The sequence below is a fragment of the Canis lupus genome, chromosome 3 (genome assembly GCF_003254725.2).
Source record: "Canis lupus dingo isolate Sandy chromosome 3, ASM325472v2, whole genome shotgun sequence".
Lineage (NCBI taxonomy): Eukaryota > Metazoa > Chordata > Mammalia > Carnivora > Canidae > Canis > Canis lupus.
Window position 1 is genome coordinate 23957299 of NC_064245.1, and position 19810 is coordinate 23977108.

Below are 19810 nucleotides of genomic sequence, written 5' to 3' on the forward strand. Positions count from 1 at the left end.
ACCAAAACACCTTTTCTGTCTCCCATTTTTCATTAAATTTCTATTTCTGCACTCTAAGTTCTCCAGGCCTAAATGATACCAGAGGAATAATGCACATCATCCTTGAATTCTCCTTGGCTGCCATGGTAAAGACACTCAATGCTTTAATACATACTTGAGTCTCATGCATAAGAGTTACCTAGTTATTTTTCTGAAGGTTTCCTCCCAGTTTTGTTGTGGAAGCTTCCAAGCTTCCATAGAGATATAGGCACCAAAAAACAATGTGGGTTTAAAAAAAAAAAGTCAGATTACCATGGAAAAAAAATAGCAAGTGCAGACCCCCGTGCAAAGTGTCTCCAGTGAAAGGTATTTTCTCAGGATGGAAACTCTCCCAACTTCCCATGGGGAGAAACACAGCTTTAAATAAAATTGCACAATTCATTCCCTTTAATTTTTTTTGTTGAATCAGTTTGGTTACATGAGAAAGCAAATTCCACTTTCCATGAAGTCTGCTGAAAATGCATAGTCAAGATATTCATTTGTATATCATATACTGTCCTCAATGAAAGGGAGGGTAATTTCCTCAATTCTATGGGAAGAAATAGCTTTTGTTAATGCCTTCTCCATAACACTCTTAACTAATGGACCATATTCCTCATTTCATAAGATGCCTAAACAACTTCAAAATCCTTTGAAACTTGAGATCATTAGGAAGAATTTTGTGTGGGATACCAAATCACACAGAAGCACAATTTTAAAAATATTTGGATTAGGTCCAAAAACTCTCTGTGTAGACTTTCAATTACTTCAATTACTTTCAATAGAAGTTCAGAATGATGAATATACTTTTAAAAATACAAGTCTTAAGACAGCTGAGAAATGTTATGACCACTTGCCCATTAACAAATGTGAAAAGCAAAGTAGCTACAGTTACACTGAAGATGTAAGTGCTTAACCTAATCCAGGTCAGAGAGCCAGCACTTTCTATAACCTGATGTTCAAGAAAGGTCTTCCGATGACAAGTTCAAGAGTTTTAGCCCTACTGGCTTTAGACCTTGGACAATTTACTTAATCTCTTCAAGTCTCAGTTACCACATCTAGAAAACTGGCCATAATCACAGATTCTATAGAGCTTTGAGAATTAAATTAGATAATACATGGAAAATGTCTGGTACTGAGCCTGGCACACAATAAACTCCCAATAGATAATAGTTGCTATTATCATGGTTATTACCTCCTAACCTTCATGGGAAGTTAATTTTATGGACTTGGTGGGGGGCGGGGGTGAAATGGGTGATGGGGATTTAGGAGGGCACTTGTGGTGAGTACCAGGTGTTATATGAATTTCACAATTTAAGATTTCCTCAGTAGTATTAAACATCATCTGATCATTTTTACTCTCTTTGTGGAAACTGAAGCTTTCCAAACTTAAGTAATATTTAAGCTGAACACAGATAAGCTACTCTAAATTTTTTGAAAGAATAATAAGAGGAAAAAAAAATAATGTCTAGCTGGAACCCCTGCGGGAAGTGGACACTCCCACTCAGTGAGGCTGGCCCCTCCATCTGGTGTGTGTCCCAAACAACTGCTCTGTTCCAGGTTAACATGTGTTCCTTTCTGCTAACATGCCTCCCTTGCCTCATCACATTGTGAGCTTTGGAACACCTCAACTGTAGAGTAGTGCTTGGCACATAGTAGGTGCTTAATGTGTTGGCTGAAAAATAAATGAGTGTAATGAGATGCTTCCAAATTACTACTATCATAATGAGAATTCCTGAAATCCTGTGGCATCCTCAGCATTCAGCAACACATGACACATTGTGTGGGCTTAATGAACATTAACTATATGACTGCTTCCATTCTTTAATGTTGGCATAAGTTAAATCACAGTGTATGGAATTTAAAAACTTAAAAGAACTAGTGTAGATCATCTAGATCAATATCTCATTGTACAAATGAGGAAATCAAGACTCACAGCTTTTATTTTGCTTGTCCCAGGTTGCATGGCGGATGAGGGGAAGTTTCCCTTAGCTAATCCCCTCCCCTTCTTCAAATCTGGGATCATTTCCCAATTTCTTGATGAACTTTCCCTGTCAACTGCATTCTGGGCCTCCTCTGGCACCCTGAACTCTCTCATAGCTTCCTTTCCTTTTCTCTATAGCACTAGTTGTCTACTTATTTTTATGTAATTGCATCCATCTCTGCCACACATGTCCATCAGCTCCATGAAGGTAGGTAGGGATTTTTGTGTGATGTATCCCAGTCAACTAAACCACTACCTGGCACCTAGTAGGTAATCAATACATGTTTGTTGAATAAATCCAGGACCAAAATCCAGATACTTTTCCTAATCAGTCCTAGTTAGTCTTTCCAAAGCTCAGAGATGTCTTTTTAGTTCATGGAATGACAGGTATCAGATGAGGAAGAGGATTATGAGTTTGGTAGCAAATTTGATTTGGTCTTGCATGCATGGCTCCCACATTGCACACAGCATCTTACGCTCCATGAGAGTCTACCCAGGGCAGGAGGCGGCAATCTTCCTAATGTGTGCGTGGAGCTTTGCAAAGTATTGGATTTACAATTGGCCACTGCGATGCTATCCTGTTCCTTATGTAATATCTGCAGAGTTGTGATCTGGTGGTGCAGAGTGGATCAAAGAGGATGGAATGAATTTAATAATGTATGATCGCAAACCATCCACAGAGCCAAAGTTTCATGTGAGAACTAGATAAGTGTTACTCCAGCTTAATTTTCTCTCTTCCACTTAAAACTCATTTGGACTCTGAGTCTATTTTGAAAAGTTAAATTAATTTTTGTATTTCTGAGGCAGAGTAATGCTACTTGTCACAAATGCAAAATTCACAAATATCAATTATATTTTCCAATTGCATTAGATAAACATATACATTAATAATAATTCTATCTAGAAATTATTGGCTATAAAATATCAGCTAATTTAATCATAAAATTATAAAAATTAGCAGCGTCATGAGTATTAGATGACCTTTCTAAAATCTACTAGTTTATGACAGGCCATAAAGCTAAATATGATAATAAGAACTAAATACATTAAACACAGGCTTATCATTTGATCAAACTAAGAATATCACCATAAGAATATAATAAATGAGTCCTCCCAAAAAGGAAATGTATATATAGGCATATAAATACGTGCATAAAAATACTCATATACTACACCCATACATATATACACTTATTTGGGCTGCTATAATACAGTACCATAGGGCAGCCCGGGTGGCTCAGCGGTTTAGCGCCTGCCTTCAGCCCAGGACGTGATCCCGGAGACCCGGGATCAAGTCCCACATCGGGCTCCCTGCGTGGAGCCTGCTTCTCCCTCTGTCTGTGTCTCTGCTCTCTCTCTCTCTCCCTCTCTCTGGGTCTCTCATGAATAAGTAAATAAATAAATAATTTTTAAAAATACAGTACCATAGACTGGGATGGCTTATAAACAACACAAATTTATTTCTCACAGTTCTGGAGGCTAAGAAGTTCAGAATCAGAGCACTGACAGATTTGGTGTGTGATGAGAGCTAGCTTCCTGGCTCACAGATGGCTGGCTGTCTTTTCTCTGTGAACTCACATAATGGAAAAGAACAAGGGACCCCTCCTGAGTCCATTTTATAAGGGCACTAATCCCATTCACAAGGGCTCCACCCTCATGATGTAATCACATACCAACAGCTCTACCTCTAAAAACCGTTACATGGAGATCACTATTCAACATAGGAATTTTCAAGGGATACAAACATTCAGTCCATAGCAAACATCTACTCCATTAGGCACTGGGGATGGAATGATGAACAAAACACATGGTCTTTGTCTTCATGCAGCTTTTAATCTAGTGAGAGACAGACATTACTATGAATATGGAACTACAGACTATGATAACTGATGGAAAACCATGGAATGCTACAGAGAGAAGACAGAGTTATCTGTCATGTTATTTAAACAGAAGCATTCAAAAAAGTAGTTTCTTTAAACTAAGGATAGAAGTCAAACATGTCAGTACCCTTCTTCAACTACATAGTTGCTACACTAGACACACACCCATGTATAGTTAAACACATATACATGCATACACAATGGTTATAAATAGAAAAGGCAAGGAATGAAATGATTATAAATTAATATATAATTTCCATAAATTATTTGATCTGGATTCAGAAATATGTATATATTTTCTTACCAACCTGTATCTGCTAGCCCTGTTCTAGTCTTCTCTGCATTTGTGTGTCCTTTTGAGAAAATTGGCAGTCACTTAATAAACATTAGCCTCTTTCATGCAAAGTACTGAGTTATTTTCTGAGGAAGGACAGATCATCTCCTCAGTGAGCTTACTAACAAGGGTTTCAGGTCAACAAAAGGTGACAAGAAGGAATAAAATAAGTATTATTAAACAGTAGTGGAAATACAGAGAAAAGAGTAATTAGCTATTTTTAAAAAACTCTTACTATTTTGAACTTTGTATCCATATTCACTGATGTTTTTTATCACTTAATATATAAACTCATAAAATGCATCTTAAGAATATTTCTAGACTTGTTACTGAGTAACCTAGAATGCTGATTCTATGCTATTCTAATGAAGCATATTAAAGCAATACATTTTAGGGTATTTCCAGGTATAAAAATCTACATTTCATAATTTCTTCAGGTTAACAACAAATTCATACTACCAGCCATTGCTATCTCTGTTCCATTCTGGGTGCTGAAATGCATAAATCACACAAGAAGCCAATAATTATTTGGAAACTTTCCCAAGTACCCAGAAAATCCATTAAATAGAGAAGCCTTCCCTTCTGGTTGCAACTTTGCAAGAACCAATGTTGACTCAGCTAAAGCACTGACTTACAGCTTAATGGCTTAGTGTTAAAGTAATTTCAACGTGCTGTGTTTCTCTGACTTTACTAGATATCAAGGAAAAAAATAGATTAAGATTTCTTTATTGCTTGGGCTCCTTTTTTAAACATAAAGTGGAAAATTACTGTGTTAGGAAACTCTTTTGGAATAGAAAAATCTACCAAAGTGCTAAGACGTTAAAAAAAATATTCAACTAAGAGATTAGCAAGGTGATAATAACTAGGGGGGATAAATCTTAGTTACAGAAATATTTTATTTCAAAACGAAGACATCAAAAGCATAAGAAATCTAAAAGTTCAATAAAATTTCTTCAAAAACAGTTTGTGTATGTTGTAGCAGCACTAAACATGTGTGCCTCAAAAATGATTATCAAGTAGTCAATATAAATACTAGCCATTTTCATCTTGTTTTAATTACACAAGTTGGTTACTTCAGTGCTCACTCAGATTACCGCATTTCACTTAGGAGCAATATGTTTTCACACACTTACTGATCATTCTGTGAAGTGTATTGAACAACTTTTAAACAAGAATTATCCCTATCTTTTCCAAACACTGTCCACTCTAAACGGACAGGGACACTACAGATAAAAACGCAGAAAGTCCATAGTCCATCACATAAGAAATCAACAAGGGATGTTAGAACAGGGAGCCTTTACTAGAGTCAAATGTGTCAATTAGGTGAAGAAGGTGGAAAAAATAGAGTCTTGTTTCTAATAGGAATTCTAAATTAAAAATAAGAAAACCATTGAAAACATATTCTTTTTAAAAATTTTTTGTTTACCTATTTGTGTGAGTGTGTATGTGTGTGTGTGTGTGTGAGAGAGAGAGAGAGAGAGAGAGAGAATGCGCGAGCGAGCGCATGAGCATGGTAGGGGCAGAGAGCCTAATGCAGTACTCAATCCCAGGACTCCGGGATCATGACCTGAGCCGAAGGCAGACACTTAACTGATTGAGCCACTCAGGCCTCCAAAAACATGTTCTTGAAGTGAGGAGATTCCCAGAGTTCTAGATGATTCTATTTGTAATGGTGCTTGCTTTGGCTTGTTCCTAGAAAGCATTGGGAATGATGTTTGTGTATTTGGCTCAGAGTTACTGAGTGGTAGTGAAAGCACAGGTGAACAAGAGATGTGGCAGTTAAAGACAGGTAGGCTTCTTTGTAAGTCACAATAGGCATTACGTAAATTTCTTATGTTCTTAGTTACATATTTTTCACTATGGATTTATGGTTATCTGTGGCTAATAATGTTGCTAGGAAAAAATAATATTTTCACACAAGGGTCTTTTTTTGTTTTTGTTTTTGTTTTTGTTTTTGCTTTCTTTAAGAGTAGAGAGGTAAATTTTAAAGTTTTCTAGTGTACTGTGGGTTATGAGTAATTCTTACTTTCTCTTGAAAAGTGTCATAAATTATGCTGACAGGCTTTAAATCTCCAAAATCTGCAGATGATTATTTCAATGCTTTGTCTTTTATCACACAATCATTAACAAAGGGTCTTATATAGCTGAAAATACTGAAAACGCTGATTAGCTGGTTAATACTGTACTTCACTGAGTTTGTTTTCATGTAAACAGAATATCTTATTTTTATAGACTCCCCACAATATATTAAGATCAACACTGCTTCAAAACAAGCTTCTTAAACTTTAGCCTCTTTTCTTCTATGTATTTAATATTGGTCTGCCTATGTAATTAAATAAGTGAAAAACAAATGAACTCATCGACAATATATCCCATGGGCCTGTGGGATGAATCGCTTTAGAGGGGAGTCAGGAGGGGTTCTGTGAGTTGAGATCTAAATAGTAAGCAGGAACCAGTCGCATCAAAAGCCAGGGACAGAGCTCTCCAGGTAGAAAGAGTGAGCAATGTAAATTCTCTGGGAGTAAACATGGTGTTTTCAAGCTGGAAAGAAGCTGGAGGGACTGCAGCCTCACAGTGAAGAGAGTAGTTTAAGATGATTGGAAGAGTAGGCAGGAGCGAGACCATAGCACTTTATATTCCGTCTAGGGTACGGAGGTCAGATTTTATTCTAAAAGCATTTAAAAAATGGTTAAAGGTTTTGAGCAGGAGAGTGATGTAATATGATTTACAAATACTAGATTATGGTGTGCCAAGTAAAGGTGAGTTCGTTAGGAGGGTGTTGAGGTAGCGTAGGTGAGAAATCATAGTGGTGCAAACCAGGATGCTGGCAGTGGAGATGGGTGGTAGAGATAGACGGAGATGAACCAATTGGGGGGCGGGAAGGAGGTAGAGAGGCAACACTTAATGATAGATTAGATATAGAGATTAAGAGAAAGAGAATTATCAAGCACACCTTCTAGATTTTGCCTTAAACAAACAAATGAATAGACAGTTGAGGCATAAATAAATTGAGGAAGGACAGGTTTGGGCAGGGAAAGGGGGACTCATGTTGCGTCTTCGGCATCCGATATATGCCCAGCAGGTAGTTGTATGTACTTACTTGGTGCTCAGGGAAAAGTACACTGCTAGAAAGTTATGGAATCATCAGCACAAAGTGCTATTTTTATCATGGACCAGCTGAGAACACCTGGAGATGGAGGAAATGCAGGTAGAGATAAGGAGCTGGCCGGGTCTGCGTTAGAGACCCTCAGCACCAACATGTAAGGTGAAAAGAGGATGCAGAGGCCACATGCTTATTTTTTCTCATGTATTTTTTTAATCTAAATTAATTGCAAGCATTTAAAAATACAAGACATTTGCATGAAAATCTGCATTTCTGGTATCTTTTGAGAAGTCCAAAGGCCTACTGGTTTTCAACCTGCATTCTCATTGGACAACATCAGCGGGAACCAGTACCTCGCTCCCCTTCAGAGTGGAGCATGTGTGCACAGCAAGGCATGGTCTGTTCCACTCCTGTTGTTCTCAGCACCGTGGTGCTCCCATCACTTCCCTCAGCCTTGCCCACCTGGGTATTTGTGTTCCATTTACCTTTCATTTGTTTCACCACTCAATTTAATACTTGACACATAGGTTATCAATTTACGTCGTTTATTAAGTAAAGAAGCAAAAGATCCCCTTTGCTTCCAGGATTGACTTTGTGACAGTATTATCTCGATGCCTTGTATACTAAGCAAAGACACTAAGCATACCAGTGTATAAAGCCAACAATGTCTTTTCTGCAAATTATGGATAACTTGACCTTACATCCCACCACAGAGTGGAAGTGGTCTGAGTGGAGACAAGTAGATTTGAGCTCTAGCCCTTGACCACATAAAGACACATTTCCAATAATTAAAGAGTATGTGGTTAATTACAGCCAAATGAAGAAGAATGATTCATGCTAATGTCTTGGTTTCCCCGTACCCTTTGAAAGAAATCTGTATTACAATTAAAATCTTAGAAAGTGTGTTTATATTAAGAATGCCATCTGCCATATTAGTGAAATATTCAGTTTATTTTTCATTTTATTTTCCTATAATGTACCTCTTAATCTCTCTATTACTGGGATAACCCAATTTGGTTTTTCAGCCTAAAATGATAGGAATTAAATATTATTTCTTTATGGATAAATCTATGATAACACAGAGAAGTTCAAATTCTGAAAAGAATTAACCAGAGCAGATAAGCCTGAGTTGACAAAAATAAGATTGTGTCCAGTTCTGGGTGAGTTATGTTGGACTTAACAATGGCAATTATATTGATAATATTAACATTTAAAACCACTATGTGGGGGAAGCCTGGGTGGCTCAGTGGTTGAGCGTTTGCCTTCGGCTCAGGGCGTGATCCCAGAGTCCCGGGATCGAGTCCCACATCGGGCTCCCTGCATGGAGCCTGCTCTCCCTCTGCCTATGTCTCTGCTTCTCTCTCTGCATGTGTCTCTCATCAATAAATAAATAAAATCTTTAAAAAACAAGCAAACAAACAAACAAACCACCATGTGTGATGCACAAGAGGAAATGCACTACCTGGGTCATCTCCTTCAGTCCCCACTGCAGCCCTGTATGAAGGTGGTTATCCCCACTGAAGTTGAGAGAGGTTCAAAGCTTGTCCCTAGTTATATGTGGAAAGTCACAAGTGGAAAGCTGAGGTACAGACTCAGGAAGGCTGATTCTCATGTTCCTACACCAAACAGGAACCACATAGCTTCCATCTAAGCCTTTTCTTAGAGACTGTTGAGTCAATCTGTAGGCAAAGATGGCTCTCATTTTATTCCATTCAATTGATATAACTTGTCTCAGAAGAAACCAAATCACTGTGAAAGAAAGTTTGGTCTTGGAGCATGAAGAAACCATTCTTATGAGAATTACGAGAGAGCAATTGTGAGCACACAAGCCATGGGCGAAGGGGCAGAGGGAGACAGAGTGGCAGACTCCTCGCTGAGCAGGGAGCCTGATGTGGGACTTGGGCCCCGGACCGGAGATCACGACCTGAGCCCAAGGCAGACACTTAACTGACTGAGCCACCCAGGTGCCCCTAAGTTCTGCTGTCTTTTAGCGCTCTACACAGTGCCTTTCTTGTGCTACTTTGTGAGTGGTTTGTCTTAAAAATCAAGTGAGGCAGTTTGCCTGGTTTTTGTGTCACGTGTGAAGATACATGGCTGAAGGCAGATGCCTAACCGACCGAGGCAGCCAAGTGACCCCAGAACTGTTCTATTTCTTGGAGAAACCTGGCCACCATGGTGGTTCTTAAGGAGTCAGAGGAGGAAGGCAGGGCAACATCCACAAATGAATACATGCCACCCCTACCCCCAGATGAAGGCTGTCCAGAACCTCCAGGGAAATTGAGGAGACAGGGAAAAGTTGGGTTATATATGGATTTGGGGAGATTTTTGGAAAAGCTTCAAGGTGGTGGCCCTGAATGCACTCCTGTTAAGAACTAGTAACTGATTAGAAGAATCATCGAAAGTTGACGAGATGTGAATTTCCCAGGAACCAATGCTTTCTAGGAAGTATCTTCTGAAAGAGCACAGGAAAGAAGCCAATGTCGAAGATAGAAGAAGCCAGTTTGCACACCTGGCACACTTTGGACCTCAGTAAATGTTGGTCAGTAAGAGCCGGGGCGCTCACGGTGTGCCAGGCACGAAGCTAAGTTCTCAATAAATTATCTCACTTAACTCCATTTTACTCATGAGGAAACTGAGTCACAGAAAGGTTAAATAACACAGTATGAGAGTCCATAAGCTTAACCAATAAATCATGACTATCCAAAAAACGGATGAAAAAATCATGAATGTGGGAAAACAAAGCCCGCAAAGGACTTGGTCAGTGGACACAGCTAAACACCCTCATCGCACTTTACTTTTTCCGACTAGAAAAAAAGGTGAAGAGATAGAGTAGTGTTCAGGATATTAGCATAGCTCCTTCAGGTTTACCTCTGAGAACAAAGATTTTTAAAGTGTTCAATGGATTCCTACAGCTACCTGGAGGTTCTTTTTTTTTTTTTTTTTAGATTTTATTCGTTTATTCATGAGAGACACAGAGAGAGAGAGGCAGAGACACAGGCAGAGGGAGAAGCAGGTTCCCTGCAGGGAGCCCGACGTGGGACTCAATCCTGGGACTCCAGGATCATGCCCCAGGTCAAAGGCAGGCACTAAACTGCTGAGCCACCCAAAGATCCCCAACCTGGAGGTTCTTGACGCCCATTTCAAGCATAGAAGTTCACCTTTTATCAGATCTATGTGGAAAAGTTATGTGTAAGATATCCTGCAGGGAGAAAAAGTTCCACTGTCTCAAAAAAAAAAAAAAAAAAATCTTTTTTTTTTTTCAATAGTACCTCTAAGCTCTAAAACAATGATAACATTGACCCTTATTATTTACTATGAAACTTGGATAAGACAATAAGATGATACACATTCCTGATAAGCATCCCTCAAAACAATACTCTATTTGGGGTTAGGCTGTTTCCCATTATAGAATCAATTTAGCTCTAAGACAAGAAAGGAACACGGGCGATGGTCAGTATCTAAGCGAAGGCCCCATAGCACATCACATCAGATAATGCAGGTCTTGACAGAAAGGACACGTGCCATTTAAGGGCCACAGTTCCAGGCAATTTGGTTCAGCTGCAGATTGAGAGAAGCTAGCAGGGCACAGATTATACAATAGTTAGAGAGAAGGTGACCCCTGGCAGGGGGTTGGGGGCGGTACAGGGAGGAGTGAGTCCAAAAGGCAGGGTCACAGATGGTGAGGAACAGCAGCCATTGCTTTGCAGCGAAGAGCAGTTTTCACTTACCATATTTTTAGCACTGGATTCTTCCTTTATAGTCAAAGCTAGACAACAATCAGCACTTTGGTCAACGGTTTTTTAAAAGACTAGGGAAAATGAAGTAAAACTTGCATGCTTTGAAGACATGTTTGAAGATAACATGTTTATTGACAGAGCCATAGGTCTGCAAAAATATAATCCTGCGATCACCACAATCTACTATGGTTGAGGCTACCCGCTTCCAGAGATACTTTTGTCAAAGCTTTGAGTTTATTTATTTGTCAATTAAATTCCCTCAACTATTTTATGCACTGTGAGTGTAGGTGATATACTTGCACAGTTCAAAAGGCCTTAAACATGTAAGCGTACACAATGAAAATCTCTCAAGATTCCTCCTCCAGATATCCACCTCACCTTCCCACAGGCTACCGAAGTTATTAGTTTCTTGTGTTTCTCGTTAAATCCTTTCTTCCAGAGTTTAGGCAAATGTAATTATTTATTTTGAATTTATACAAATGGTAAGAGGCACACACGCCCTTATGTGTCTTCAGCTCTGACTTTAAACTCCAGATGAGAGCAAAGGTGGGCCACAGACAAATCCAAGGAGGTCTCAAACCCAAATCAGTGGGTCTTACTGAAAGGACACATGGGAAAGGGGCAAAATTAAAGGCAACCAGACCTCCAAAAGGACACTGAAGGCTGGGTGGGGCGAAGTGGGGACAGCTAGGACAGTGGAAAGAGCCCTCACAGAAGTTTCTGACTGGACACAACAGAATCATGTCTAAACAATGAGACCTTTGGAGCCCTGATGAGCAGCGTCAGGCCCAAACCAGATTCATTCCAGTCTGAAGGAAACAAAATAACTATTCAAAGTTAAAGGCGCAGGCCAACTGGGTGGCTCAGTGGTTGAGTGTCTTCCTTGGGCTCAGGGCGTGATCCTTGGGTCCTGGGATCGAGTCCCGTATCAGGCTCCCTGCATGGAGCCTGCTTCTCTCTCTGCCTGTGTCTCTGCCTCTCCCTCTGTGTCTCATGAATAAATAAATCTTTTTTTTTTTTAAAGTTAAAGGTGAATGAATAAGATGCTCCTTAATTTCTCCCTAAGTTATGTATTCTACTCAAGCATGAGGCATAAGGTACAGTGAGAAACACATTAAATTATGTGTCTGCTTACTGTGTTTTTAATATGTATATACAACTGTTTCTATGAAATGTTTTCATCTTAGAGCTACATTATGATAGAAAGTGAATGCAGCCGCACCCATGTCTCCTCCCATAGCTAGCTCAGGCTCCAAGCGACACCAGCCCACGTCACTCACAGACACTCGTGGCATTGCCAGCCACTACACTGACGCTGGAGGAACAATGTTAACAAGGCATGGCCCAGAGCCATCGTTTTCAGAAGATTCGGGTAAGCAAAGCCATAAGGATATACACTCATCTAGGTCATTCATCCTCCAGCAGGTTTGGCTCATATCCAGTATTTTCATCATGAGTGTCTTCACCAGAAGCATTTTTTGCTGCATTTTCATGGCATAACTGGCAGTAAGGCAATTGTGCCACAAAAGATAAAATCACAAAAAATTTTTAAAAAGAAACATTCATTTGGGGACACCCTGGTGGCTCAGTCAGTTAAATGTCTGCCTTTGGCTCAGGTCATCGGGCTCCCTACTCAGTGCGGAGTCTGCTTCTCCCTCTCCCTCTGCTTGTGTTTGCTCACTCGCTCACTCTTTCTCTGTGTCAGATAAATAAATCTTTTAAAAAGGGACATTCATTTAGAAGGACATAATGAAACATGAAATATGAATGACAAAATTAAAAAGACTTTATTATAAAATACAAAATAATTGAGTATATTTAGAATGTGCATAGACTCTTTGCAAATCTAAGCAAAGAACTGATTTTATTTTCTGGATTACACCTAAGCATTTGTCTTCAAAGTCTTTCATTCATAGTATTAAGCCTTTGTGTGTGTGGGGGGGGGAGGGGTTGGTTTATATTTTTTATTTATTTTTATTTTTTGGTGTTGGTTCATCTCCTTGTTCAGCATCTTTTTCTTCCTTTGATAAAATTTCTTCCTTCATTAAGAGACTTACCAGTTTCCAAATACTAGGATGTATATTTGTAAGGGAGCTTTTTAAAAAATATATATATTTTTTACATATACAGAGATAGTACACGAGCAGACTCCCTGCTGAGCAGGGAACCCCATAAGACGCTCAGTCTCAGGCCCCTGGGATCATGACCGGGGTCAAAATCAAGAGTCGGCTGCTTAACCAACTGAGCCACCCAGGTGCCCCTGTAATTGAGTTTTGTATGGCATTGTAAAAACCTGCCACATGGTTGTTTGTTCTTGGCATATTGTCACGTATCCCTTGACAGACATTCCAAAGTTCTATGGGGAACATGTATTCAAATTCTGTGCCACTGAATGAAGGTTAAGATCCATATACCATAAAATGATAGTATTGCAGGAGTGGAGAAATGAAACCCAACTGTCCCCCCACTGATGAAACCAACAAACTATCACACCAAATGGGCAACCGGTTGTTTTATTGCATTTTGTCTTATCTTTTATGGCAAAATTGCCTTATGGCCAATTATTTATGCAGCTTAAGATTTGCAGCAAAAATGTCTGTGGCCCCCCAGGCCCCGGTGAAACTCCCAAGCACCAGTCTGTCTACCCGCAGGAACCTAACACCTTCCACAGTGTGAGTCTTACACATCCAAACTTGCCAGGTGACAACAAATACCACAAAAATAAGGACTCATTTTTAAGTCCTTGTGCAGTTTTCTCAAATGACTCATCATGGAGCTGACAAGTAAGTCTCTGCCTACTAGTTTGGAATGTCAGAAGGAATTCACTTTTTCTTTAGAGTGATGAAAACGTTTTGGAAATTGCAGGGGGTAGTGATGGTGGTTGCACAACACGGTGAAAGAAATTAATATCACGGAATTGTATATGTAAAAATGGTTAAAATGTCAAATTTTATGTTATGTACATTTCACCACAATAAAAAGAACTCAAATGATATTGGGAGAGGAGTACTTTTAATGTCCTTGTTTAGCCATCTTAAATATATTCCCCAGTTGTTATTTAAAAGATTTCTTTATTCATGAGAGACAGAGAGAGAGGCAGAGACACAGGCAGAGGGAGACGCAGGCCCCACGCAGGGAGCCCAATGCGGGACTCGATCCCAGGACCCCCGGATCACGCCCTGGGCCAAAGGCAGCACTAAACCACTGAGCCACCCAGGCGTCCCCCAGTTTTTTGTGTTTTACATTTTATGTCTAGGAAATTCTAAAGTCTGGAGCTACTTCTTCTATACCCCAATGAGAAGGTAACCAACGCTAAGACTGGTTCTTTGGCACCATCCACAATTCACTGTAAAAAGACAAACTTCGATCTGTGACACCTTCTCTTTTTTTCTGTCATGTGTATTTCTTTGGCAACGAATTGCCATTAAAAAATGATTATACTTTTAAAAGAACTAAGAACAACAGGTAATAATCCAATGCCATACTTCTAAGTTGTTTCTCTGCGACTAATTGCTTTTGTCCTATTGTTTGAAAGGCTTCATCGAAATTACACAGCAATACAAAGATCAGGTGTTTGGTCATGCCACTGCCTTCATAATTTGGTGAAATTGAATGACGTCCTCTGGATTTCACAGCAGAATTTGTAAAATAATAATGAGGCCCTGCTGTTTCCCCTGGAGACAACTGTGGTCTTTGAAGGGCATCAAATCTTTCAAGTCGCTCGCTGTCATTGACACTCACTAATAGAAATATGAAATTTCTGTGACTTACAAATTAAACTTTTAAAAACTTCAATCCTTCCAAAATGAGCATATGTCTGCTGCCTAGTTTATCCTTTCATACTTTTTATTAAAGAAGAAAACAAAAAGGAAAACAAGCAATGCTCATTTTGATGATCGAGGTTTAGGTTTACCTTTTACATTTTATTTGCTTTGCAAATCCTATTGATCAAACAGGTTGATTTAAACATTAATTTTGCACCGCTTACATTCTTGCATCCAATGATGAGATTCAACACTTCGAGGCAAGACAGGCACAGATTTTGCCATCCATTTGCTTCTCTCATCTGCTCATAGTCCCTGCCCTCTCCAGCTGATGTGTTTCCTGGCTTATCCCTATCATGATTACCTGCCATGGGGAGCCTGACAAAAATCTTAAACTCAATGTTTTCACGAGGCAGGCCAGCTGGTCAAACACCCAGCGTTCCTGACTCCCTGGCCAGTGCTCCTTCCTGTATCGCATTTGTTCCACAACAGGCCACTCTCGGCAACAATGCTCAGTGCTGTATAATCTGCAGTGCCAAACTTCTAAAAACAAGCAAACCGACAAAAAATATTGTTCTCAACGTCATGCTGGGGGTTTAGACTAATGAACACTGATAGCCCTAGTCACCCAATGTGTCACACATTACACATCTTTCTTAGAGTTTCAGCCATGGACTTTTAGACTGATTACTTCAACACTGCAGCCTCCCCACCCACCACCACAAAAAAAAAAAAAAAAAAAAAAAAGAACGGTAGAATTTTATACATTTTGGCAGACTTGTTAGAAAAATTATTTTGTGGGAAATCAGTGAATCTTTGGTATCTGCTCTATTCTCAATATTATACCACATAAATCACCATCTACTCACAGTGTTGGATTAGAAGCAAATAGTACCTAAAGAGAAATCAGAAGCCTACACTTTTAAAATACTGCAAGATGATGTACAGTTAACCACAGAAAAAAATTAGAAGTCTCAGCCCCCTGTACAAGAGTTTTGATCTTTGCTTTAACTCTTTAATTTATGAAGCACTCAGACCCTGTAGTCATTCTGGAACACCTTATGATTATGTGAAACCACAGAATAATTTCTATGTCTCCTTTGTAACACAGGTGGCATTTTATGTATTTTTTTACCCACTGGGTTCAAAATTTTCTAAGTAGATAGTTAATAATATGCCAAAACCATGCTATCAGGTAGTATCATATTTAAGAAAGACTGTGCAAAAAAATCTATGCAGTAGGAAGAGTTAGCAGTGAGTGCATACTTATTTTTGATCAGACATGGTTCTAAGTGCCTTATGTGTCAATTAGATCAGCTATGTATGACAGATATGCTATCCCTAATTCATTTATAAAGAAATTAGAACTTAGAGACTGCACAACTTGCTCAAGGCTCCAGAGCTAGTAAATGGAGGTGGTGAGATTATAACAAGGTGGTATCACATTGCAAACTTTGTTCCTAATTACTGTAATACCACTTATCCCTTATGAATTTGGACAAATTAGTTTTGATTTTATGGTAAAAATCTTGCAAGAGTCATGAAAATGCAACCTCCTGTAGCTCTGTGTCAGGTCTCAGTTCATGCCTTGGCATGGAAAGCTCACCTCCCAAGCACCCTTCACTACAGCAACTTTCCTCTGCCTGGAAAGAGGATACTTGGATGCAGTCATTAGGGGTATTGTAGAGGGAAGATTACAGGTAGGATAGAGTTGGACAGATTTGTCTTGAATCCCTTATGATTCTATGATCCCAAATAAAAAGGTAAAGAATAAAATCTAAAGGAAATGCTTAATGAACTGGATTTATGATTCATTTTAATGAAGCCATTATCCTCTTATTTTATTATCTATTCCAAGTGGGAGCATTAATGGCTTTGTTAAACTTTTCAGTTTTTAAGGATTGAAGCCGACATAAATTGGGGCCATTTTAAAATACTCATTCTGATCATTGTAGGTGAAAAATAAAACCACGGTATCTATTTTTGGATATTCTTTATTTTAAAATCTGAATCCTGTGTATGCCATTAAATAAGTAACTTATGGGATCTGTCTGGAGGTGAGTGGGTGCTCTTCATGACCTGTTTATCCTCAATGATTCGTGGTCAAGAGTCACTCAGTACCTACCTACCTCAGGCTGGAAGGGCTGCAGAGCTCCACGAAAGGCAGCTTTTGGCAAATTTGGAAACCGTGCATAGATGAGAAGGTGTGTGTGTGTGTGTGTGTGTGTGTGTGTGTGTGTGTGTGTGTGTGTCCAGGAGTTTTTATATTGCTTTTTCATGTTTAAATCTTGCATGTCCTCAAGAGACCTTGTCAAGGTCAAAAGCATAATAAGCTAACCAGGGGAAGCCCCAGAGAAAGCCAAGAACAGCTGGCTCCCTGGAGAACGCAGCCCTACTGACTTGGCAGTCTTGGGCTATTGCGGTGCTCTCTGGAAGGCCATCTCGTTTTTGGAGGAGGCAGGGAGGAAACCAAAGGGCAAGGTAAAGAGAAGTGGGAGCCATAAGATATACTATAAAACAAGATGCAGCAGAAAGCAAAGACAAGGAGTAGGAGATTTATGGGAACAAAGAAACAAATAATTATTTGGTTAATCAGGAAATAAATATAACTGGATATGTTTTCAGCAATTAGGTTTTGAGGAATAGATTTCAGAACCTGGAGTTTTTTTTTTTTTTTTTTTTAGCACTGACTAAAAATACCTTTCTGATGTCTAGTCTTTATGTGAAAATAAAACACACACACACTGCTTGAAATGCTCCAGAATGGCAAATCACAGGTGTATATCTGAATGGAAACCATGAATGTGAGGATATTCTAAGTCCTTTGACTAGAATAGTACGAGGAAAATTGATCACGTTGCTTTATAATCTCACTGCAAATAAAACAGAGATTTACTGTATTAGAAAGCTCAGGTGGGAAAAGAAATTTGCCTACCTTGAAATTTTTTAGTCTGTACTGATGAAATGAGTCATAAAACTCTGTCATTTTGCTTGGTCTTGTTTCTATATTTTTGATATTTAAATGTAGGAAAAAATAGAATGTTGTTAAATTATCAGACTTCAATGACTGTGGAGTTTTATGTTCAATAATTTTCAATTATCGTAATTAACAAACTTCTTTTTTTTTCAGCGGTTTAAGAGATATGACTGCCTTGTAGGTGCCCTCTAGCTATTAGAGGTACCTTTATATGTGGTTCAAAAAAGATTACTGTCCAAGAACGCAGAGAAGCTCATCACCCGATGATACTCTTTGTCAGATGCCCTGTTTAGGTAGCCTATCTCATTTTATTTAAAAAACAAAGCCTAAAAGCATATTAATGGCTCTTTTTCTTTTTTAATTATAGCAGAAAATGGCCCTCGTCTACTCGTGGAAGCAGAACAAGCCAAGGTGTTCTCACACAGAGGTGGCAATGTTACACTGCCATGTAAATTTTATCGAGACCCTACAGCATTTGGCTCAGGAACCCACAAGATCCGAATTAAGTGGACCAAGCTAACTTCAGATTACCTCAAGGAAGTGGACGTTTTTGTTTCCATGGGATATCACAGGAAAGCCTATGGAGGCTACCAGGGTAGAGTGTTTCTGAAGGGAGGCAGTGAAAATGATGCTTCTCTGGTGATTGCAGACCTCACCCTGGAGGATTATGGGAAATATAAGTGTGAGGTGATTGAAGGATTAGAAGATGATACTGCAGTGGTAGCATTAGAGTTACAAGGTAGGTATCTCTAAATCATGTTAAACTCGGAAATGATAATCATTTTTCATGATGAGTAATATCTACTGGTTACCATAGTGATAATGCAAGAAATCAAAAGTCCATGCGTAGCCTGTTTCTTTTCTTTTGTATTTTGCAGTCTGTCAGTGGTTCCAGCTTTCATATTTGAAATGTACACACAATGGTTATACACAAAATTGAAGCTATTTGCAAGTAGGAGAAACGTGCAGTGGAACTGAATTAATATTTGGAAACTGCCTTATGCTATTCAAAATTTAAATCTCATGACATGGTTACTGAGAAATTCAGATTGAATGCATTTTTATTATGCTTCTAAAATTATCTCAGTTTCAAAATAATGGCAACTTTTGTGAAGGACATCTGCTAACTAAAATACATGTAATTGTATTCTAGAAAGTAACTGTGAAATCTTAATTTAACAAAAAAGTGCCCTCCAGATTTATTTAAATAAGTAAAGAAGTAAACTTTTTTAATGGTCCAAAGTCTTTTAGACACCAAATACCAAACATTTTAGGCATTCTGGGGGAATTTGATTTCTTAAGTATGTAATCTCAATAGGTTCCAAAGCCAAAATGTAGAGAACGCTAAACAATAAAAAGTGTCCTCACTGCCCAAAGCCCACCCTCTATATGTCCCACCAGTAGGGAAATTCTTCTTTATTTCTCATGTATCTCAAAACATCTCATATTCATGAATTTCAGTGTTTCTTTATACTGAAGGATGAGTTATGGCTGTGGTGATGGAATACTTTCCTTCCTTATGCACATAGACTTTCGTTGGGTATTTGCTAGAAGATCCTTTCACATCCTAGAATAAAATTGTGCCTTTGGAAAAGAATCTGTTTGGTCCACTAGCCTATCACTGAAAAATTGACCTTTTGACTCCCACAGAATCCTATCACATAGAGATTTATTAGCTTTATGTATCTAATAAATTGCAGTATCAAAGTACATTCTTGTGGCTTTCTCTTGTCTCTCTTTTTTCTCTTGTCTCTCTTAGTTGTAGTTCTTGGCTCCTGATTACATGTCACCTTGTACTTCCAGTTTTTATTGACTCACATTAATATCTACAAACACTGGCATTATTCAAGATGAAAAAAGTAATTGGCTTAGAGAAAAGAGTTAATCATCAAATGTTAATGACAGCCCACTTTCTTTATCGAAGGGGCATCAGGCAGTGGACAAAGCCTCGAGCCAGTAGTACCAACCAAGACTCTTAGGTTAGTCCCAACTCTGCCAGTATGAGTTTCATAA

General features: G+C 38.9%; 1 protein-coding gene across 4 annotated transcripts in view; it reads left to right on the forward strand.

The window, feature by feature from the left end:
* The window catches only part of HAPLN1 (hyaluronan and proteoglycan link protein 1), a 76459-nt gene that overhangs the window by 45796 nt on the left and 10853 nt on the right, over window positions 1-19810 (forward strand). For all 4 annotated transcript variants that reach the window (XM_025437803.3, XM_025437804.3, XM_035714591.2 and 1 more), the window contains one exon: window positions 18165-18536. In XM_025437803.3, the coding sequence (XP_025293588.1) occupies window positions 18165-18536 (372 nt within the window). The remainder of the gene's footprint in view (window positions 1-18164; window positions 18537-19810) is intronic.